The sequence below is a fragment of the Spermophilus citellus genome (assembly GCF_964194105.1).
Source record: "Spermophilus citellus genome assembly, chromosome: 4".
NCBI classification, from domain to species: domain Eukaryota; kingdom Metazoa; phylum Chordata; class Mammalia; order Rodentia; family Sciuridae; genus Spermophilus; species Spermophilus citellus.
In genome coordinates, this window is record NC_138185.1 from 225,367,832 (window position 1) to 225,389,484 (window position 21,653).

Consider the following 21,653-nt stretch of genomic DNA (forward strand, 5'->3'; position numbering starts at 1 on the left):
TCTCCCTGAGAGGCTGGCACCACAGGGAGGCCCAGGCCTGCTGGGCAGGGTGCTCCAGGCCATTTGTGTGCCTACCTTGCATTCCTGAAAGCCTGGGACAGGAGCGGAAGCCACACACAGGAGGCTCAGCACACCCAGCCCGAACATTTCTGACACTCTTGAGTAAATGTGTGGCCTGTGGCCTTGGGCCTGAATGAGGACTGTGACTGTTTGCATGAAGATTAATGGTGGGAAGGAATGGGGTTATCATGGTGCAAGTAGGATTGGAGTGGAGGGAGCATCTCAGATCCAGAAAGAGTGCAGACCCTGTTGGCCTCTGGCTAGTGGGCAGGTAGGTGGCCATCACCTGCCTTCATGGGCGCCTTTCTGCAAGGAGGCAGTGTCCGAGTAAGATGGCTTCACCATTGACCTGCAGCGAGGTGCCTGTGACATGCAGGCCCTAGGTCATCTCCTGGGGGCTGCCACCTTCCTAGGCTCCCATCTTCACTCCCACTTCCGCCTGATAGTTCATCTGCTGGGACGACTGGGGGTGGGTGGAGCCCTTCCAGACGTCCTGGGACAGCCCCTGTGTGTGCCCCTTTTTTATGTAGCCGTTGTTGGTTAGATGTCGCCTCTGACCCCTGATACTCTGTCTCATCCCCACGTGGCCCGAGCAGGCTTGCTGGAGTCCCAGCTGAGCCGGCACGACCAGATGCTGAGCGTGCATGACATCCGCCTGGCTGACATGGACCTGCGGTTCCAGGTCCTGGAGACCGCCAGCTACAATGGCGTGCTCATCTGGAAGATCCGGGACTACAAGCGCCGGAAGCAGGAGGCTGTCATGGGGAAGACCCTGTCTCTCTACAGCCAGCCCTTCTACACGGGCTATTTTGGCTATAAGATGTGTGCCAGGGTCTACCTGAACGGAGATGGGATGGGGAAGGGGACGCACTTGTCGCTGTTTTTTGTCATTATGCGTGGAGAGTACGATGCTTTGCTGCCGTGGCCATTTAAGCAGAAAGTGACGCTCATGTTGATGGATCAGGGGTCCTCTCGGCGCCATCTAGGAGATGCGTTCAAGCCCGACCCCAACAGCAGCAGCTTCAAGAAGCCCACCGGAGAGATGAATATTGCCTCTGGCTGCCCTGTCTTCGTGGCCCAAACTGTTCTAGAAAATGGGACGTATATTAAAGATGATACGATTTTTATTAAAGTCATAGTGGATACTTCGGATCTGCCTGATCCCTGATGAGTACCTGGGGAGGTGGATTTAGCAGAAGGTAACTCCTCTGGGGGCTTTGAACCAGTCTGTCCTCACTGAGGTCCTCGCACTCAGAAAAGGACCTGGTGGGACGCAGGAAGCAGCAGGAGGCGGACGCACGGCTGGCGGGAGGAACCACACGTGAACACACTCCAGCGTTTTCTAACAGACTAGCCACACTCCACTCTGAAGAGTTATTTATCCTTCAATGAGATAAATATTGCTGTCAGAGGAGGGTTTCATTTTCATTTTTAAAGATCTAGTTAAGTAAGGTGGAAAACATATGCTAACAAAAGAAACATTTTTCTTCCGTAAACTTGAACACCCAAAAGAGGAAACGCACGTGGGGACAGCTGGACCTGTCGGCATGAACAGCAAAAGGAAAATTTATGAAATAATAATGCAGTTCTGATATATTCACCCTAAAAGTCAAGAGTGCAATCTTGTTTCAAATATAGTATATTGTCTATTTTTAAGGCCTCATCTGGTCTCTGTTCTAATAATTTGTTTGTCAGAAGACCCTGAAGTGCTAGGTCTTTTTTTTAAAGTCTCTAAATTCCGAAATCATTTTTTAATTTAAAGTTCTACAAATAATTGTTACTGCAAACCTTTTATTTTAAAACGTGGATAGACTGATATTTCTTGGAAGAAAATGTAAACTAACACTGGTTATCACTTGTGATAGGAAAGAGAACATTCAATCTGTTGCTATTTCTCGTTAGAAATGTAAACCTTCAATATCTGTCGTAGTTAATGACACTACTTCAAAATTACTATGAAAGGAACATTGCTCATGGATGCTGTGCATCATTTTCAGATTTATAATTGTTTTCACCCTAAAATAGGGCATTAGTTGAACTTTGGAGTTCTAAACAAAATCCTGTAGGCTTTTGAGATTCTGCCCCGGTTCAGACAAGCTCTCCATTGCTGACAGCGCCGCCTTGTCTCCAGCGTCGCGTCGGGGGTGGGCAGGTGGCTGTGCTGCAGGAGGCCCTTGCAGGTGTCCTTCGTCTTGTCACACTGCTGCGCTCGGTGAGTGATCTCCGAAAGCAACGCCTTTGCTCAGAGATGGTGGCATACGGTACATGTGCCTTAGATGTGACGTGCTGCTTCTCCACCCTGGGTTGTGTCCGGCATGGTTCTAGAACGTGATGGTCTGACCAGACGTATCTCTCCACCGCTAGGTCTCTGTCTACAGGCTCTCAACCCCCTGTGCTTGCCAGGGAAGCCAGGCTCATCAGTGGCTTCCGGAACTTCCACTGCTTAGCTGTCCCAGATTCCAGACTCCAGGCCGCAGCCTGCCCTGCCCTCCCTGAGCAGGCAGGCTGGAGCAGAAGCTGCGCCTCTCCCTGTACACCCCCCTGTGTGGGCCTGGGGCCCACACAGCTCAGAGCAGAGCCCTCTGAGCTTTCCAGAGACCGCTGCTCTGGGGTCTGCCCAGGCCGACTGCCAGCGGCGCCAAGCCAACACCCTGATGGGAAGGTCGCCCGGGCTGCTTCCCCAGCCTGCCCCGCCTGAGCAGCACTCCCAGCTCACTGTTTACCAACTGTGATTGGAGCCTGGAGCCCCGCCCCGTGCCCCTTTGCTATGCACCACGCTTCACGGTGCTCTTACACTGATGGGTGCTACACGTGACGGGTGCTTCTTAGGCAGAACCAATGTGTGCGGGCCACCACATCTGTGCCACTCGCCCAAAAGACGCGCCCACAATTGGCCAGCTGGGCCGCGCACTTAGACTGCCTGCCTCTGGGCTCTCCCCACGGTCGTGCAGGGACGGCTGGTTGGTGCCTGGCGCCCACCTCGTCTCTGGTGCTGCCATCTGTCCTGGGTGTGCCTTTGCCCCAGTGCCTGCTGGAAGTGCCCTCCCGCACACCCGTCCCTGTGCTCCCATAAGCCACCTGCTTGGTTCCAAGCGCCTGCCATGCCCTTCCACGGCTAAGACACTGGTTCCTCCATCTGCCACTCCTTGCTCCACTCCTGGGAGGCTCTGGGTAGATCAGTGTCCTTGGTTGTGCCCCAGGGAGGAGCCACCATCCCTGCTCAGCAGAAGGATTTCTTGCAGGAACTGTGGAGCCCGCTATTCCCTCGAAGGTGTTCCTGACCTCGTCTAGGCCTGTCCACTGGGTGTGGAGGGGAGAGGAGCACCTGGCAGGCCCCACCAGCCCTCAGTGGCTTTCCCACAGCCGGGTGGCAGTGCAGGGACGTCCCTGTGGCTTCCTTCCCGTTCCCGGGAAGCATGCGCACCACCGCAGATCAGGGTGAGCCGCGTGGCCATGTGAGAAGCCTCTTCCCCTTCTTAGATTGGGTGAGACCCTGCAGGGACTCTTGGGAGCTTATTGGTGGGATGTGTCCCCGGTCCTTCCCTCTTCCCCCAGGCGCCTACAGAATGTGACTGGAGTGACTGCAGGGTCCTTTAGGGTGAGGTCGAGGCAGGTTGGTCTCCTGCTTGTGGTTTGGTGATGCAGGGTGGAAGTGTGGGGAGCCCATGCCTTTGGGCACTGGACCCGCTGTCATGCTGTCCCCGGGCGCTGCTCTGTCGCACTCCTTGGTGCCCCAGTCGGTGCTGCCGCTCGGGCCATCCTCAGGCCGTGGTCCCTGTGCCTGAGACCTGGCTGTCCATCGGGCCCTGGCCTGCTCTCTCTGCTTCACAGGGCCCAGCCACAAGAAGCAAAGGGTGGTCCATACACTGTGTGTGTCTGGGTGTGCTCTTCCCATTTACCAAAAGTAACAAAACTCCCCACAGGACAGAGCCGTCCAGCCCTCTGAAGCAGCACTCTGAGTCTTTTCTGCTGTCACCTCTGTGAGGGACATGGGTGCGCCTTCCTGTTTCTGGTCCCCATGGTTCAGCATGTTGCTCCCACCACTCCTGCCACAGGGGCTGCTGGGGCCGAGCTAGTTAGACACGCATGGGCCTGGGCATCTGGCCCCTGGGCCTGGGCCCCCTGGTAGTCGGGAACGTGAGCAGCCAGAGCGTCAGAATGCCCGAGACGGCGCAGGGCCAGGCTGAGGCTGGCTAGTGGAGGCCTTGGCAGCAAGGTGGGTGGGTCAGGGAGCCGGGGTGTGGGGGTTAGGACTGACAGAGCCAGCCCTGTGTGGGCTGGACTGGTCCCAGAGAGCCAGGCTTTCCAGTGTCCGGGCTCCTAGGGAGGGTAGTGGGTCCCGCAAGAAGGCAGCTCCCTATCCTGCCCCCACACACGTCCCAGGAGCCCTGGGTTAGGACCTGGATGTGCTCCCAATGCAGAAGCAGAGGTGGGCAGAGGGCTGTAGAGGGGACCCCATCTGAGTTCTGATCCCTGTCCCTCCTGGAGCCCCCGAGCAGACAGCATGGAACTCTCTTTATACTACATCCCAACACCCCCCACCAGCCAACAGGGGCGGTTGCTCGGGGTGTCTCCTTGCCTCCCTCCTGTGGCTCTGCCCAGCCCCTGTTTCTGCCTTGGCCTGTTGCCCCAGGGAGCCTTGGTGGGGAGTGCTGTGGCCCCCGCTCTCTGTGCTGCCTCTACCAGGGCCTGCAGATCCACTGCCCATCTGGATCCCTGCTGATTTGGCTTCCCCTTGACCACATGTGGCCAGCCTTGGTGAGGACATGGACCTCAGGCACAGTCCACGGGGAAGCCAGCCACCTCCCCAGATCACCTAAGTCACCCAGGGCTGGACCACGCATCCTGGTAAAAGCTGCCACCTTGGGGTCGTCACTGATGTCACCCCTTTGTTCGGCATCCTCTGTGAAATAGTTGCCCAGTCAGGCCCGGCAGGCCCATAGCACTGAACAGTACCCAGCAAAGGAGAGGGTGCTGGAGGCCCACCACAGCAGTGCCCTGGGGAAAGAAGGTGGCCCACAGACCCACAGCCAGGCCACACCTCCTTTCTCCCCCATGCCTCGCGAAGTGGCACGGGACCGTCATAGTGTGCCCAGCCAAGACGCTTCCGGCCAGGCAGGGTGGCAGCATGCTATCTAGGAGCACAGACTCCCCTGGGTGCCCCTTGCCCAGTCCCCACCCTCCCAGACATCCCTCTGCTTGGGTCACTTGCTCGTTGGAAAGGGCCTGTGTGGAGGCTGAAATGCCATTCTTTTCTCTTGAGTCCAGATCTTCCCTGACCAGGCTCAGAAGGTGTGCTCGGGAGTTCTCAGTGCACCTGTGCATCTGGGTGTGTGAAACGAGGAGGGTCTGTCACCCAGGTCTATCTCTTGGCCCAAGACCACAGTCCTGTCTTCTGTTGGCAAATTTCATCCGCTCTGTTTTCTCTGAAGTTGGTGTCGTGAGCCCACGAGGGCCTGCTCAGGTGCAATTGGTGTCAGTGGGTGACCTGGTCAGCATTCCTGGTTTGGCGTGGCTGGTACTGGTTGTCAGCAGGCACTGAGTCAGTGGAGAGCCGGGCCAGCAGGGACCCAGATAGGCCAGGCCAGCAGCCCGTCCCAGAGGCCAGGAAACAGGTCAGGGGTGTCTTCCACTTGCAGAGGTGTGCCCAGACACCACTGCCGGGCAGACGGGCAAGACAGCACCCCACATTGTGGCTGGTGGTCGTGTGGTTGAGGAGGCCCGAGTGGTACCCCACATTGTGGCTGGTGGTCGTGTGGTTGAGGAGGCCCGAGTGGCCAGCAGAGCTGTGTCTCATTTCCCCTGAGTCGATTTCTGTCTTGTGAGCTCGTGTGAAAAAGGTTCAAGTCCAGGAGCGCTGTGCCACTCCTGTCAACAGTGGTGAGTGGTTTTATGACTTAGTCCCCTTAGACAAGTAAGATGACCTTCAGCAGCAAACTAATTGACTTAATTGGAAAAACATAAAATCCGGCCTTATTTCCAAGGATTTCCGTAAGCAGTCTCTCTAGGAGAACCTCCGCGGCGAGGGAGCGTGGAAGCCGACGGAGACAGCTGGACTGTTGGTAGGATGCGTCAGTTCCTGGTGGTCCACCTCTTGTGTTCAGTTCTTACCCAGAAACAAAGACCAAAGAAGGCCAGTCTCTCATTTGACTCCGTATTTTTAATCTGCCTGTTTTAAAACTCGCCGTCTGTAGTACGCTCACTGTGAGGACCCTCTTGACAGTCCAAGTGATTGTGACCAGTGATCACTCCCGTGTCCTCTGCTCTTCTAAGAAACGGTATGAGTTATTGCTCAGCAATAATCCTGTTGTTAGGAGTTAGCAACATGTCTGGTTTCCCGATAGCATTATTATGTTCTATATTTTTGTTTACTGTATACTTTGTGTGGTTTTATTTGGTATTTATTTGTGTTTTGAGGTCTTGCAATGTTTTTGTGTTTCCGATGCTAATAACTAAAGTTTGTAAGACTGTAGAATGCAAAACTTTGACATGTTAAACTGTCTTATTAGAGGAAAATAAATCTGATTAAGAGTCCTGGTTTCCTGCCAATCTTTCGCACACGTGGGCCTCCGAGGCCCCTGCTGCAGCCAGGGCTGTGCTCCGCAGAGGCTGCACCATGGCCTCCACAGTGGTTCTGAGCACAGGCTGCCTGCCCGTCCTGCACTGGGTCCTGCCAGTCATGTGGGCCTGCCTGTGGCCCCTTGGCCTGCCCCAGGTCATCTCTCGAGGCTGTGGCTTCTAGTGTGGCCCCTTGGCCTGGGACAGATCTCCATCTTATCTGTAACGAGGGAGAACAGTCTCTGCCTCCTTTCTGAAACACAGTGGTCACCTGAGAGCATTGCTGGTGGCGGGCCTGGGACTTCTTCAGGCTGCTGCTCCCTCCGGTCTGGCCACCCCCCTTTTCCCAGGTAGTCCTTTGGGTCAGGCCTGGCAGCAGGAAGCCCTGCATCTCCCTTGAGGCCCCACCTGACAAGGCAGGGGGCCCTCAGCTCCCACCCGACTGTCCTGCTCCCTCCTGGTGCCACCTGCAGCCAGTACAGCACCCTGCTCGTCTCAGGTGCTCTCAGGCCCTGCTTAGGGCCAGATTCGGAGGAGATGCCATCAGCCTGCAAGCCTGCACTGGCTCCCCAGGCTGTGGGTGCCCGTGCGGACCCTGCGGAGCAGCTGTCAGATCTGGCCCTGAACAAACCGCGGGGTCTGCAGCAGCAAGGTGAGGCCAGATGAGCCCCCCCCTTCACCCTGCACCGCCTGCCCCCAGGCCTCGGGGGACAGGAAGGGAGCCAGGTGTCATGGTGCAGGCCTGGGGAGGGACCCTCAACTGCCTTCTTCAGCTCAGGGACGGGAGTGGGATGAGGACTAGAGGATGGGCACAGGGCAGCAGAGCAGGAAGCGCGCGCTCAGGGAGCTGCAGTGCTGGCTGGGCCTCGGCCTCCGGCCTCCGCATGTGGATGTGTCCCCCACACTCCCAGCACAGCTGGGAGCCAGACCCAGCAGAGTGCCCCTGCTGGGAGGCAGACATGCTCAGTCAGAGGTGCTGGTGCTGGGAAGGATCCATTTTCAATAGACATGGAGGCCTGGAGAGGGGCACAGGGCCTGGCCCGCAGCCGGTACCCACCACCTGTCTCTGCCCGCCCGCCCTGTGAGACCTTGCTGGAGGCAGATGAGAGAAAGTGTCACAGACTGGGTCCCCATGGCCAAGTCTGGGCGGGCGCTCTCCGTTCTCTGAAAATGGACCTTAGCATGGTCAAATCTTGAGTTTATCTTTGTCTCATTTTTTTTTTGGGGGGGGGCACCAGGGATTGAACTCAGGGGCACTCGGCCACTGAGCCACATCCCCAGCCCTATTTTGTGTTTTATTTAGAGACGGGGTCTCACTGAGTGGCTTAGTGCCTCGTTTTTGCTGAGGTTGGCTTTGAACTTGCAATTCTCCTGCCTCAGCCTCCTGAGCCACTGGGATCACAGATGTGTGCCACCACAACCGGCTGTGTCTTATTTTTAAACACCTGAAGAACCAGGGCTGAGTGGAAGGGCCCCGTCACTGCCCTGCTCTGGCTCTGCAGGAGCAGGTCACCCAGACAGGGTCCTCCAGTGCCCTGGGGCAGGGGTTGACCTTGCTTGATCAGGCCTGAGGGGAAGGACACCACCCAGGCTTCCTCATCCCTTCACCCCAGCAACAACTGAGTGGACTTGTGCCTTGTGACCCTCTACCCCAGGGTGTGTCTTGGAGATAGGCTATGGGGCCCTGGGGAGCTGAAGGCCAGGGGCTGCCCAGCTGGTGGTGGGATCTGGGCGCAGCGGGGAGGCTTGGCCCCTGGAGGCCGTGCACTCTGGCTCCTCCAGTCCATCTGCAGGGGTCTTGGTGTGGCCCTCAGGAGGCCTTGTGTGGGGAGCCCTTTTGCAGGACAGGCACACAGCCAGCAGAGGCCACACCAGGCAAGACACGCCCTGTGGTGACCTTGGACTGCCAGTGGTATGGCCAGGCCCTCCCAGGGCCACTGACCTGAAGTGTTAAGTTCAGAGGACTCCAGCCACTGAAGGATACCTGAGAGTGGGGGCCAGGCAGTGGCCATGGCTCTGGGCTCCAGGGGAGTCTTCCCACCTCCCGACCTCTCCCTGTGGTGCTGAGGCCCAGGCGCTGAGTCCACCCAGCTCTCTGGGGTCAAGGGTGGCTTGTGTGTTCTGGCTGGCCCCGTCATGGAGGCCTTGCATAGAGCAGCGTCTCCCGGGCTGTCCCAGCCGGGGAAGCTGCCTCCACCTACCACACTTTGGCTCCCCAAACTCCGCCCTTAGTCAAGTGCCCCTGTCCCATCTGCTCCCACGTCCTGGCCCAGCCTTGCTGGGACCCTGCCAGAGGAGGAACAGCAAGTATGTCCTTCCACCCGGAAGCCTGTCTTCTCCCCTTCTACTCAAGGACAGGGCGGGTGACCAACCCTGAGAAGGTGGGGAGGGAACCAGGGGTCCACTGCCTTGGACCACTTCCCCCTCAGGAGCAGACTTGCTCAGAGTGGCTCCCAGTCTAGTGCTCCGGAGGCCTTGCCTCTCCAGTGCCCACTGTGCTAGGTCGAGGCTCCAGTGCTCCTGCCTCCCCTGCCCTGCCCTGGGCCCTGTGAGGCGGGCGCTGCTGCCCATTTTGCAGGTGAAGGAACAGAACAGGCTGAGTGAATGGAACAGCCTCGCAGCTTTTGGATCCAGGACTGTCCAGCCCTATCCAAGCCTCACTCTCCTCCTGGGCTCCCTTGAGTTGTATCAAATGCAGCCCCAGCAACCCTATGCCCTCTGCAACCCCGGCCTCACCTCCTACCGTCCCTTCCCTCTGTCCTGCCATGGCCACCTCACCTTTTCCAAGCCTCTCATGTTCTGCCTCCGGGCCTTGGTGGGCTCTCCTCAGATTTTTAGGTCAGCCTGCCCTGTTCCCTACCCCACTGTGTGGGTGGCAGGGTTGTCACTCAGGCTGCCCACACCTCGGGGAGGGCCAGACCTAGAATAGCCAGTTGAGGCAGAAGCCTGTGCTGTGGAGTTGGTGCAGAGTTGGAAACGGAACCGAGACCTCGTGTCATGGCCGACTCAGGGAGATGGGGAGTCCCATTCTTAAGACAACTTCCTTGCCTGGAGGAAAAAAGGCTGTGTACACAGGGAAACCACCACGGTGGGTGGTTAAGCCAGAGCAGCAAGACACAGCCCCCAAATTAACGGACAAGTCCTTGGGTCCAGCCTCACCTGAAGTAGCCATTCCTTCAGATTTCCTAGTTACTGGAGGAAACTCCTCAGGGCTTGGCCTTTCTCCTGCTTCCTTCCCCCTGAGGCCCTAACCAGTCTGCCTGAGGGCTTCAGGTCCTGCTGTGAGCACGGGCACCTGCAGCTGGCCTAACTGTTCTCCCCAACCTCTGCTCCTCGGTGGTTTGCAGTACCCCTTGGCTTCTGGGGCCAGGAGTGGGGCCTCATCCTCATGAGCTACTCTCAGGGCCACCTTCCAGCACCAGGCCCCACCTCCAGCCTCTGCTCAGACATGTCCCTTTCACGGGGGCCAGGGATGTTTATGGATGACCAGGACCAGCCGGACCAGCTCCTCCTCTTTGCCGCTAACTTGAGCACAATCCCTGCACTGGCCTCAATGGGCCTTCATCTTTGTCTCTTCAGGAAGCCTCTGGACTGTCCAGGTGCCCTCCCTGCCCTCTGCACACTGCAGACTCTGAGAATGGCCTGTTCGGATAGAACAGCAGGACACAGAGGTTCCTTTCCCCAGGGCTTGGCCATCCACCCCTTTGGAGCCTGCAGGCTCTGCCCGCCATACCGTCCTCTTCCTGTGTCAGGAGAAAGTGTGGTCTGGTGGCCCAATTGGACTTTCAGGCTTGGACCCCAGGGGTGACATTTGCTCAGCCCCAGCTGCTCTACAGTGAGGCCCGGGCAGAGCCAGACACTGAAGTGGAGGCCCAAGGAGAAACAGGAGGCAGGGCAAGGTGGATGTGACCCCAAAACATCCCCTTTGCTCCTGGTTGAGGCTATAGAGGATGAGCCTCCTGCAGGCCAACATGGGCCAACGTCAAGCTCCAGAACCACCCTTGACCCATTCTCAGGACCTGAGTCTTGGCTAGCAGGGGTCAAGCCCCCTCCGGGCAGCACTGCTATGCTTGAAGGTGTCCCCACCAGCACACAGAGGGGATAGAGCCGGGCTCCCTCCCCAGGCAGAGAAGTCATGGCACCACCCAGACTCAAAAAGAGCCAGAGCATCCTCTGGTGGCAAGAAGCTTCCTCATGGGATGAAAGTCCTTGTGCGTGGGAGAAACAAAAGACAGAGCAAAGGACAGTGAGGAGAAGCAGGTCCGCAGATGAGACGTGGGGTGCAGAAAAGGGCAGGATGACCAAGGGAGGAAGGCCCCGGGAAGTCCCAGGCCTGGGTAGCTCCCTGTCGTCAGCAGTCTGCCATCTATACATCTGATTGCCATGTACAGTCTAGCCACCGTTCATCCACCACGTCACCTCTGCCTCTCATCCCCCACAAACCCATCCTCCATTCACTCACCACCCAGGCCCAATGTGTGTGATGCAGATATCCAAGCATCATTCACTTGATTAAAACAACATCTCCCCCACGCCACCCACCTATGTCCCCTGTCCTTTCTCCACCTACCATATACACACACAACCTGTCCACCATCCTCCATCCATGCACCATTCATTTATATCCAGACACCTCCCGCAGTCTCATCCATGTCCCTCCGGTCTACCAGCTGTCCACTCACAGTTCACCTAAAACCTATTTACCATGTTGGGCATGGTGGCACATATCTGTAATCCAGAGACTTGGGTTGGAGGAGGACTGCAAGTTCAAAAGCAGCTCATCGACTTAGCGAGGCCCTAGGTAACTTAGCAAGACCCTGCCTCAAAATTTAAAAATGGGCTGGCAATGTGGTTCAGTGGTAATGTTCCCTGGGGTTCAATCCCCAGTACCAATAATAATAATAGAATAAAACCTAGCCACCATTCAGCCATCCATCTATCCTTGGTCCATTCAGCCACCATTCCACCTCATCGCCATCTGCTTCCATCTATTTGCATCCAAAATGTACAACTTTTTCCCACCCACCATCCACACCTGCACATCCATGCAGAAGCTGTAGTGTTCCTTTTGTTCACAACCATCCACTGATCCAACTACTGTTCCACCTCCACCCGTTCCATCATTCTTCATCTAACTACCATCTGCCAACCATCATCCCCAATCCCCTCTGCCAGTGCCATCTCCCATCTGTGATTTGCCATCCACACATGAACACATCACCAACTACCCTATCGATCAATCTCCTACACCCGATGTATCCCCCGTCCTCCACCCACCCACCACCTGCCTGTCTCCAGCTGCCATCTATCATACACCAATACAACCACCTCTAACATCTACCATCCAAGACCCTCCCAGCCACATGACCACCTGTACCCCATTCTGCACCCACCCTCCCCCCATCACATCAATTTAGTTGTTCACTCCCATCCCACCCACTCAGCTTCCGTCCACCCTCCAGCTCTGCCTATCCACAGCCCACCACTGGCTGCTCACCCACCATTCAGCATCCACTCTACACCACGCCCCAGCCGTCTGTCCACCACCTAGCGGCTCTTGTCCACTGCACCCCATCTCTCCTCCTCCATCATTCCTCCATTAACCATTCACCTTCATGATCCTCCATGAAGATCACCCACAACCCTCCCATCCACTCCCATCAATCATCATTTCCTGGCGTCCACAGTCCATTCAGGCCAGGAGGCAGGAGGGGGAGCGCCTCAGGTGGACATTCAGCCTCATCAGTGGGCAGACCAGGCTCAGCCCCACCAGCACCGGGAGGAGAGGGGGTGAGCCCAGAGGTGGTCACCGGGCAGGGCAGTCCTGCCGCCCCTCTTCCTAGGCACGCGAGCTCCTCATGCCCTGAAGGGCAGGCGTGGGAGGCTGAGAAGTCACTTCCGGAGGGGCGAGAGTCGCCGGGCGGGTCTGAAGGTGAACGTGTGGCGTCCGTGGCCCCCACCCCCGCTCACGTGGGCCGGTGGGGGCAAAGTCCCCTCGGGCTGTGGAGCCAGACGCGATGGGCGCGCTGGGCCGGCTCCTGCTGGGGCTGCAGCTGTGCGGTAGGCTGGGCGCGCAGGGGGGCCAGGGGTCCCACGGCCGCGGGGCCCTCCACGCCGCGAGGGTCGAGATCCTGGGGGAGGTGGGGAGGCCGAACCCGCCCGGCCCCTGGCCAGCGAGGACGCGACGGGGCGGGCGGTGCTGGAGGCGGCGGGGCCGCAGACCCGCCTCGGTGCCGCTCGCGCCCTGCCCGCCGGGCCCAGAGCCACCGTGCGCGTCCGCAAAGCGGCGCCTGCCTCAGTTTCGCCACCCATCCCCGCGCCCTGGCCGGCGAGTGTCCCTAGTGCTCGCCTCGACGCCCGCCCGGGATCTCTAAGAGCCGCGGCCCAGCCCCGTCCCTCCCCGGCCCCCCCTCGCCCTTCGCCCTCAGCCCTGCCGCCCAGCCTCCTCCTTCGCCCGCGGGGATCCGCCTCCAGCCAGAGCTCTTTTCCGCGGTGGTGCGACTCCTCCGGGAAGGGCCTCCAGGAAGCGCGCCTGACCCCTAGGCGCCGGCTGAGCCCTGCCGGCCCCACCCCCTGCTGCCACGGAGTGACCCAAGCGGTCCCCGGCTCCAGCGCCAGGCCAACGGGGCTGGGCGGGGAGGCGAGCCGGGCGGCGTCCTGAGGCTGAGCAGCTTGAGCCGCCTCTGCAGATCCAGGAGTGGGTCGCAGCGCCGCGACGGCGTTCCCACGAGGTCCGGCCTGCTGCGCGGGGGCACCAAGGCCTGGGGCAGGGCCGCCTGGGCACCCATGTGTGTGACCCACGCCGGCCTGCGGCTCGGCTCGTCTCTGGGGGGATCGCCTTCCCTGAGAGCGGCGGCACTGAGCCACCCTCTCCCCAGCGCTGACCCGGGCCGCCTACAAATTCTGGGTCCCCAACACCGGCTTCGATACCGCCACCAACTGGAACCAGAACCGGACACCGTGCGCCGGGGGCGCTGTCCAGTTCCCTGCAGACAAGGTGCCTCCAAGCCCCTACTGGATCATGGATGGGGCCTTGGACCCTCACACCTGCATAATCCCGCAGGGGGTGGGTCTCCACCTACCCCTGCTGACACTCTTTCTTCCTGCAGATGGTGTCAGTCCTGGTGCAAGAAAGTCACACCGTCTCGGATATGGTAAGGTGCAGGGCTGACCCGAGATTGGAAGGGGACTGGCCGATAGCAGAGGCCCACGAGCCCCTGCAGGTCGCTGTGCCTGGAGACCAGCCCCAGCCTTTTGGCCTCTAGAGATGCCGAGAGGCACTCGGCCTCAGCCAGGCTGTGCCTTGGGAGAGCATCTCAGTACCCACTGCCCTTCTGCCTCTGACCTCGGCTCCTAAGAGTCTGTCTTCCGTCAGGTTTGCTCTGGGGAAGCTGCTCCACCTGCCTTTCCCTATTCCAGGGGAACACCCTCCCTAAAATCCTGGGGCTTCCCCTCAATCGGTACTTAATACTAGTGTTCTACGGGATCGGGAAATAGGGCTTTGGTGACCTCCCACGACTGGGGATCTCCACATCTGCACTTGTCTGGAGCTTCCCACAAGGAACAGGCTCTACAGGGCAAGACCCCAGGGCCCTTCAAGAATCCTCTGCACGCAGCCCCGCCCATCCTGTGCTGTGTCAGGCAGATTCACAGGCGACAGCGACCAAGACTCTTTACGGTCCACCCTTTAACAGAAAGGGCACCCCGCATCTGATTTAAACGTCATTCCCCAGCCTCCCGCCAGGGTTCTTTTGCAGTCGCCATCGGACCTGCCCTCATCAGTCACCCGCTAGCGAGGGCAGCTGGAGCTGGGGGGCATGAGCTCGGCTGTGAGTTCTCCCCGGAGGCCAGCCCCCGCCCAGATGCAGATCGGGACCACCGGTCTCCTTTCCGCTGGAGGGCAGTGGGGGGCCCTGTTGTCGACTTTAAAGTTCGTTTCTGTTTCCGCGGTGCCGGGACGATCCGGGCCTGGCGCTCGCGAGCTGCACCCTGAGCCTCGGTTACTGACTTAGGTCTGCGCCTGGCGCCGGGCAGCGCGGGGTGCTGGGCGGAACGGGCCCCTCGCGGCCCCGCGGCCCCGCGCCTCAACTGCCGGGGAGGGTGCGGGGCGTGAGACCCAGGCCCGGTTCCGCGGCCTCGCCTCACCTTGGCGGCCCCGCGGCGGCTCCCCGGGCTGGAGGGGCGCCCGGAAGAGGTGAAGCGCCGCGCGACCTCGTTACTTCGGGCACCTATTTGGGGAGCGTGGCGATTTTAAGGATCCTTCGCTCATTCACCCACTCGTGGCTCAGGCAGGTCTGGGGTCCCTCCGTCGGGCCCTGGCGCCCAGCCCAGGCGCCTCTCCCGGCCAGCCCCGCCCCACCCTCAACGTCCCAGGACCCGCCGAACTGCCCAGGGCAGGGTAAAGGGCAGCGGTCGCCACAGAGACCAAATGGACCCAGCGCCTGGGCGGGCGACCCGCTCCCAGCGTCAGCTGTCTGCCTCGCTGGTGCTTCTCTTCCTTACCTGGGCCACCTTCTCTAGCCTCGGTCCAGCGGTTGGTTGTTGTGGGGATGTGAGATGCTGCCAGTATCTTCTCACGGTGAACTTGGCCTGCAGTGTCCCACGCCAAACGAAAACCCTCGTTCTAATCTACCAAATGCAAAGTCTGTTGCCTCATAACTATGTTTGGTGCTTTGCTTAAGAATCCCTTACCTGCTCTCAGTCACAATGGCAAGCACTCTAGTATGTCTGTCAAGTGGCAGTCTGCCACCTGGGGTGCATGGGTGAGTGTGGCACCAGCTAGGGACCCACTTTTAGTTTCCTCCTTAGAGTGAGCCCAATTTTCCCATCCTCCCCAAACAGCCAGCCTTGCCCTTTAACCTCGGGCATAGCCCGCTGTGCTTCACTGCCTGTCCAGGGTGTGGGTCTTAGCACTCTCAGTCCCAACCCAGAGCTGTCCTGGCTCTGTCTGTGCCCTGTAGCAGATCTTTGTGTCTTCTGGGGCAACTTGTTCCTTCCCTCTTCTGATTGTTGCAGAGAAACTGTAGAACAGGTTCCCCAGGCAGCACCCACTGCCCTCCCCCAAACCCCAAACCCTGAAATATTGATTGGAATAGCTGTACCATCGATCATCTATTCCAGAGTCTGGGCTGTCTCTCTGAATATTCAGTTCATTCATATCTTTTTACAGGATCTTAGAAGTCTTGCATAATGTATGTGTGTGAGTGTGTGTGTGTGTGTGTGTGTGTGTGTGTGTGTGTTTTACTGGAGATTGAACCCAGGGGCACTCTATCACTGACTTACATCCACAGCCCTCTTTGTTTTTTGAGACAGATCTTGTTAAGTTACTGAAGCTGGCCTGGAACAGGCTCCTGAGCTACTGGGATTACAGGCATGCACCACCATGCCCCGTGACTGTCTATTTTTTTAATTAAATTAAATTAAAAACATTTAAAACATAATTTCTTAGAGCAGTTTTAAGTTTGAGAGGAAGGTACCATAAGTTTCCATATGCCTCCTGTCCCCACCCATGCAGAGCCTCCTGCATCACCAATATCCTGCCCCAGAGTGGCATGTTTGTCACTTTGGGCCACCCACATTGGCACACCATCCAGATCCCACAGTGCACATAAGGGCTTACTCTTGCTCTTGCACAGGATTCTTAAAAAAAAAAAAAAAAATATTGCCTCCAGTGAGGTAATGTTTTTCTTAGAATTTTAACCTCTGCATTTGTAAGTGACATGGGTCTATCATTTTTTTCTTTTTCTGTCCTTCATTCTGGCTTTGTAATCAAAGCCACACTGGCCTCATAGAGAAACTTGACAATTTTCACTCCTTTTTCTGTTCTCCAGGAAAACTTCTGGTGGAAACAAATGAATCGTTTCTTGCAAAGTTTACTAAACCGCCCCTGTAAATTTATTTGGGCTGGGATTTTGGGGTATCAGATTTTGACTAATACTGATTTGATGTCTTTAATACTTACTAGTCTATACACATTCTGGATTGCTCTCTGTGTGTGATCTTTTGTTTGCTGTTTTTGAGACAGGCTTTCACTGTGTTGCCCAGGCTGGCCTCCAACTCCTGATCCTCCTCCCTCAGCCAGCTGAATCACTGCAACTATAGGCATGCACCCCATGCCTGGCTTCTGTGTGTGTGTGTGGTGCTGGGGGTCAACCCTGGACCTCATGCATGCTAGGCAAGTGCTCTATCACTAAACTAAGTCTCCAGCCCTTTGCATCAATTTTTGACATTTAAAACGTTCAGCAAAGGATGTAGCTCCTCAATTTTGCAGTTGGGTAGCCTATTGATTTCTTAAACTGCTCGGGGTCCTTAGACAAGGAAGCTCCTTAGCACAGACCCCTCACCCTTTGTCTCCCCCCTCCCTTCTCCATCATATTTAGTCCCAGTTTTTAAATTGTTTAAGAAGACAAGAGACTGGGTGGTGTGGCTCAGTGGGAGAGCACTTGCTTAGCAAGAGCAAGACCCTGGTTCAATCCCAAGCAACACACACACACACACACACAGAATTGGCTTACTAGTGTTATTTCATCACTCTTGCTGCCTGTAGCTCTTGAAGGATCTGGATTTCTTTTCCTTCTTGATTCTTCTGAGCATGATGACAGGATGGATCTTTGGGAAGCATTCGTTCTGAAGCCTTTAGGTTGAAGGCATTTTAGTTGTACCTTCACAATTGACCCAGTTTAGCTTGATAAAAAAAAAAAAAACTCCAGATGGAAAGTTATTTTTCTTTAAAATATAAAATTATTGCTCTGTTGTATTTTGCTGGGAAATAGGAATCTGATTTGTTTTCCCCCTTCCTGGGTAATGTGTTCTCTTTGAGGCTTCTAGAATGTTCTCTTTGATATAATCATACTGTCATGTGTCACACGTGTGGATTTTCCAATTTTCCTTTGGGCACTCAATTTGAGATTTTGCATCTTTCTTCAAATTCAGAAAGATCATCTTTGTTATTTCTTCAAATATTTGCTCTTCTAGCTGGGTGAGGTGGTGTATGCCATAATCCCAGCAACTCTGGAGGTTGGGGCAGGAGAATCACAAGTTCAAAGCCAATTTAGCAAGACTGTCTCAAAAAAAAAAAAAAAAAGAAAGAAATTAAAAGGACTGGGAATGTGGCCTGGTGGTTAAGCCCCTCTGCGTTTAATTCCAGGTACCAAAAAAAAAAAAAATTCTTTTTTTTTTCTGTCCCACCCCTGCCTATGAGTCTCAGTGCTTGGGTCTGCCTCTGTGCCCCCTGGTCCTCTCTCTTTCTGCTGTCTTCTGGGGAGCCTGGGCGTGACCACCAGCATCACTGGGCATCCACAGTTGGCTTAGTCCTCTTGTGGATCTCACCTGCTTGTGCTCGTCCTTCTAACCATTGTGATTTTCACATTTTATTCATATTTCTTTTTGATTCTTTTTATTTCTTTTATATTTTATTATTTTTTGTGTGGTTCTGGGGTTGAACCCAGGCTGTGTTCATGCTAGACAAACTCTGCCTCACCCTGCACTTGGACCCCCCATCCCAGAGAAATTACAAGCAAAAGGTTTCTGGGTCCCAGGAACTAAATTTTAAAACAGTGACCACCGCTTTTTGACAACCACTCTGTTTCACCTGTCCTTTCTGATTCCTGCACTGAGGTGCAATCAGTAGTGTGCAGGGTCATTCCCTGCGGTCTGGTCTCTGCTGGACAGCCACGGTGCTGTTGGCCTGTGATCTTATTGGTACTGTGCTCCAGGAAGGGCTGAGGAGCAAGCCCTGCCCCTCAGTTTGGAATAAGGGGTTGGGCCCTGAGATGCTGACCCCTCATGAGCAACTCCTCAGAGAAAAAAGGACGGAAAGGGTAAGGGTCCTATGGCTTGGAGGGGAGGGGAAATGAGTTCTCTCCCTCCTATTGCCATGTTTCCTAGCACCTGAGGCCTGGGTACGGCCTGGCTTTTGTGGTGAAGGGGCTGCAATGATGGAGCCATGATCTGGGAATATAGCAGGACCACTTCAAAGCCCCCTATGCTCCCTGCCCTCTCTGGAACTCCTCTCCTCCAAACTAAAGCCCCCTCCCCAGAGGCTTGTCACTGTTCTAAAATATAGTTCCTGGGACCCAGAAACCGTTTGCTTGTAACTTCTCAGGGGTGGGGGGAGGTGATGGGGAAAGTCTGCACGGTGCCCAGGTCTCAGCTCGCTCCGTCCTGCTCCTCAGCCTGCAGCTCTGCCACCTCGGCCTGCGTGGCCCTGTAGCCCCACTCCAGCCCAGAGTTCCGGACGCTGGGCTGTTCTCACCGCACAGCCTTGGTACAGGCTGTTCCCCAGCTCCATTCCGCGCAGAATATCCTTCTCTTTCCCTGGCGAGATCCTGCTGACCCTGCTAGTCTAAGCCCGAGCGCGGTGCCCCTGGCCCTGACCTCACCCTGCTCCCTGGTCCTGGTCTGGTTTCTCCTCCCCGCGGACCCTAGGGACACAGGTGGGCGCGGAGCGGGCCCTGGGCCTCGCGCCGCCTCAGCCCCTGCCTCCCACAGCTGCTGCCGCTGGACGGGGAACTCGTGCTGGCCTCGGGAGCGGGATTCAGCGCCGCAGCCCCGGGCTCGGACCCGGACTGTGGCTCAGGTGAGGCGCCCGGGGGCGGGGCGTGTCTGTGGGCGTGTCCGCGGGCGGGGCGTCTCTGGGGACTGTGGGAAAGGCGCGTTCCGGTCTCCGCGCGGTGGCCGACTCCGGGACGCGCGCCCCCAGACCCCCCGGCGCTCTTCCGCAACCCCGACCGCTTCTCCTGGGTCGACCCACGCCTGTGGCGCTCGGAGGAGGCGCGCGGCTTCTTCTCCGTGGACGCCGAGCGCGTGCCCTGCAGTCACGACGACGTCGTCTTCCCGCCCGACGGCTCCTTTCGCGTGGGGCTCGGCCTCGGCGCCGGCCCCGTGCGCGTCCGCAGCATCTCGGCTCTGGGCCAGGTGAGCGGGCGGGGGGCAGGGGTCGGGGCGCCCTCGCGCCCCTCCTGGTCTGCGCACGTGGCTCTGAGCACCCAGAGGATCTCGTCGGGTGGGTGGCTCCGTGGGTCACCCTGCCTTCCGCAGACGTTCACGCGCGACGAGGACCTGGCCGCTTTCTTGGCGTCGCGATCGGGCCGCCTGCACTTCCACGGGCCAGGCGCGCTGAGCCTGGGCTCCGAGGCCTGCGCCGACCCGTCGGGCTGCGTGTGCGGCACTGCCGAGGTGAGCGCGGCTGCAGGGCCTGCCGGGCACCGTGCGAGGGTCGCTACTGGGCCTGGGCGGCTGGCCCGCTTCGGGGCACTGGACCCTTTCTAGCTGTGGTCTGCCCTCGTCATCCCGACGCTGACCACTGCGCCTCCCCCCCCCCCCGCAGGCTCTGCCCTGGGTCTGCGCGGCGCTCCTGCAGCCCCTGGGCGGCCGCTGCCCCCAGGCCTCCTGCCACGACGCCCTCCGGCCTGAGGGGCAGTGCTGCAACCTCTGCGGTGAGCATCCCCCCGGGCCCTGCTTGCTGCGGTGTTTTGACGGACGCCGCCTCGCTCCGCCTTAGCTTCCCCACCGGGCCCGGGTCCACGGCGTGACCCTTGCCCTCCTGCTGCAGGAGCCATCGTGTCGTTGACCCACAGCTCCGCATTTGATCTGCAGCGGTACCGGGCGCGGCTGCTGGACGCCTTCCTGTCACAGGTATGGCCGCGCGGGCGGCGAGAAGGGGCCTCCTGACTCCAGCGGCCTCTGAAGGCCCTGCCGGGACGGACCTCTCTGTCCACCTGTCCCCTTATGCGGCTCCCCTAAAGTCCCCGAGGGCTCGAGGGGCGGGGTCCCAGGCTAACCCTGCCCCTCCCCAGCCCCAGTACCAAGGGCTGCAAGTGGCGGTGTCCAGGGTGCCGCGCTGGTCCCGGCTGCGGGAGGCCGACACGGAGATCCAGGTGGTGCTGGCGGACACTGGACCCGAGACCGGCGGCGCGGGGCGGCTGGCCCGGGCCCTCGTGGCGGACGTGGCGGAGCACGGTAAGCGCCCCGCCCCTTCCTCTGGCTCCGCGTGGCCGCCGGCCGCTGAGCCCACCTCCCTTGCAGGCGAGGCCCTCGGGGTCCTATCGGCCGCCCTGCGGGAGTCGGGCGCGCCAGTCGGGGGCGACTCCGCGGCTGAGCAGAACGCGCCCGGGTCCCGCGCGGGGCTCGCAGGCGGCGTGGTGGCCGCGGTGCTGCTGGTGCTGTTGGCGCTGCTGGGGATCGTGCTGCTGCGCCGCACCGGGAGGCTCAGGTGTGCGGCAGGCTCAGGTTTGCAGCTGGCGGGAAGCGGGAGCAGTGCCATCCGAGGGCCTCATCTGTGTCCCGCTCCCCAGGTGGAGGAGGCAGGAGGAGGCAGAGCCCGCCCCTGCGGGGACGCCCTCGGGCTTCAGCAACCCGGTATTCTTCGTGGCGACCTCGGAGGAGCCGGTGAGAGGGCGGGAAGGTCTGGGGGGTGCTCTCCAGGGCCTGGCACTGGGACCAAGGTGTCCTGACCTGTGTCCCTTTGCAGCCCCCAGTGCGGCCTTGCAGTCTCGCCCTGAAGTTGGACAGCAGCACAAGCCACAGCTACTTTGACAACCCGCTCTTCCCTGCCGAGGCTGAGGCCTGACCACTGCTGGCGCCCACCTCCTACCCTGTTGCCCCCTCCTGTGGGGGTGCTGGGTCTCTGACCTGTGGCCTCCTCATCCCTGAGACCTTAGTTCTTTTCCTGTCTTCCAATAAAGGGTTTTTTTTTTTTTTTTTTTGCTCTTGCCTTCAGAGTGAACACCTCCTGCCCTGCCCACCCTTCTGCCCCTACCTGGTGAGGAGCTGGGCTGGTTTTGCCGCTGCTGGTTCACACAGCTGGGTAGTGGGAGGGGTCCTCCCTTGCCAGGTGGCAGTGGGGCAGGGGGGCTGGCTAGTAAGCCAAGGGGCCCAGGGTGGCCAGTGGCTTCAGTCTGCACCAATCCAGGCTCAGAATTTAGAGGTACTGGTGCCTGGTGCTAAAGAAGCAGTGTGGTGCTCGCCAGCAGCTGAGGAGGCTGAGGCAGGAGGATCCCGAGTTCAAAGCCAGCCTCAGCAAAAGTGAGGTGCTA

The 21,653-nt window shown here is 58.4% G+C and overlaps 2 protein-coding genes across 9 annotated transcripts in view; both read left to right on the plus strand.

Moving 5' to 3' along the window:
* TRAF3 (TNF receptor associated factor 3) overlaps positions 1-6,591 on the plus strand; it is a 116,896-nt gene extending 110,305 nt beyond the window's left edge. For all 7 annotated transcript variants that reach the window (XM_081293370.1, XM_081293368.1, XM_081293366.1 and 4 more), the window contains 2 exons: positions 657-5,779; positions 5,828-6,591. In XM_081293370.1, the coding sequence (XP_081149496.1) occupies positions 657-1,228 (572 nt within the window). In that variant the 3' untranslated portion in view covers positions 1,229-5,779; positions 5,828-6,591. The remainder of the gene's footprint in view (positions 1-656; positions 5,780-5,827) is intronic.
* A 6,435-nt stretch (positions 6,592-13,026) lies between these two features.
* AMN (amnion associated transmembrane protein) lies at positions 13,027-21,289 on the plus strand. Of its 2 annotated transcripts, XM_081291962.1 has the most exons (11): positions 13,027-13,615; positions 13,728-13,772; positions 19,108-19,195; positions 19,319-19,533; positions 19,657-19,794; positions 19,946-20,054; positions 20,171-20,253; positions 20,415-20,577; positions 20,644-20,830; positions 20,913-21,006; positions 21,089-21,289. In XM_081291962.1, exons 2-11 carry the CDS (start codon positions 13,728-13,730, stop codon positions 21,185-21,187), a joined length of 1,221 nt encoding a protein of 406 aa, XP_081148088.1. In that variant the 5' UTR covers positions 13,027-13,615; the 3' UTR covers positions 21,188-21,289. The 2 variants fall into 2 exon arrangements, with proteins under 2 accessions (XP_081148088.1, XP_081148087.1); XM_081291961.1 differs by lacking the exons at positions 13,027-13,615; positions 13,728-13,772 and adding an exon at positions 18,152-18,437.
* The last annotated feature ends 364 nt before the right edge of the window (positions 21,290-21,653 follow it).

Bases quoted from the DNA above. Each gene is read 5' to 3' on its own strand.
- AMN (XM_081291961.1), top strand. From the start codon at position 18,390: ATGCTGACCCCTCATGAGCAACTCCTCAGAGAAAAAAGGACGGAAAGG. The intron at 19,795-19,945 runs GTGAGCGCGGCT...CCCCCCCCGCAG, and splicing joins GCGTGTGCGGCACTGCCGAG to GCTCTGCCCTGGGTCTGCGC. The intron at 20,254-20,414 runs GTATGGCCGCGC...GCCCCTCCCCAG, and splicing joins TGGACGCCTTCCTGTCACAG to CCCCAGTACCAAGGGCTGCA.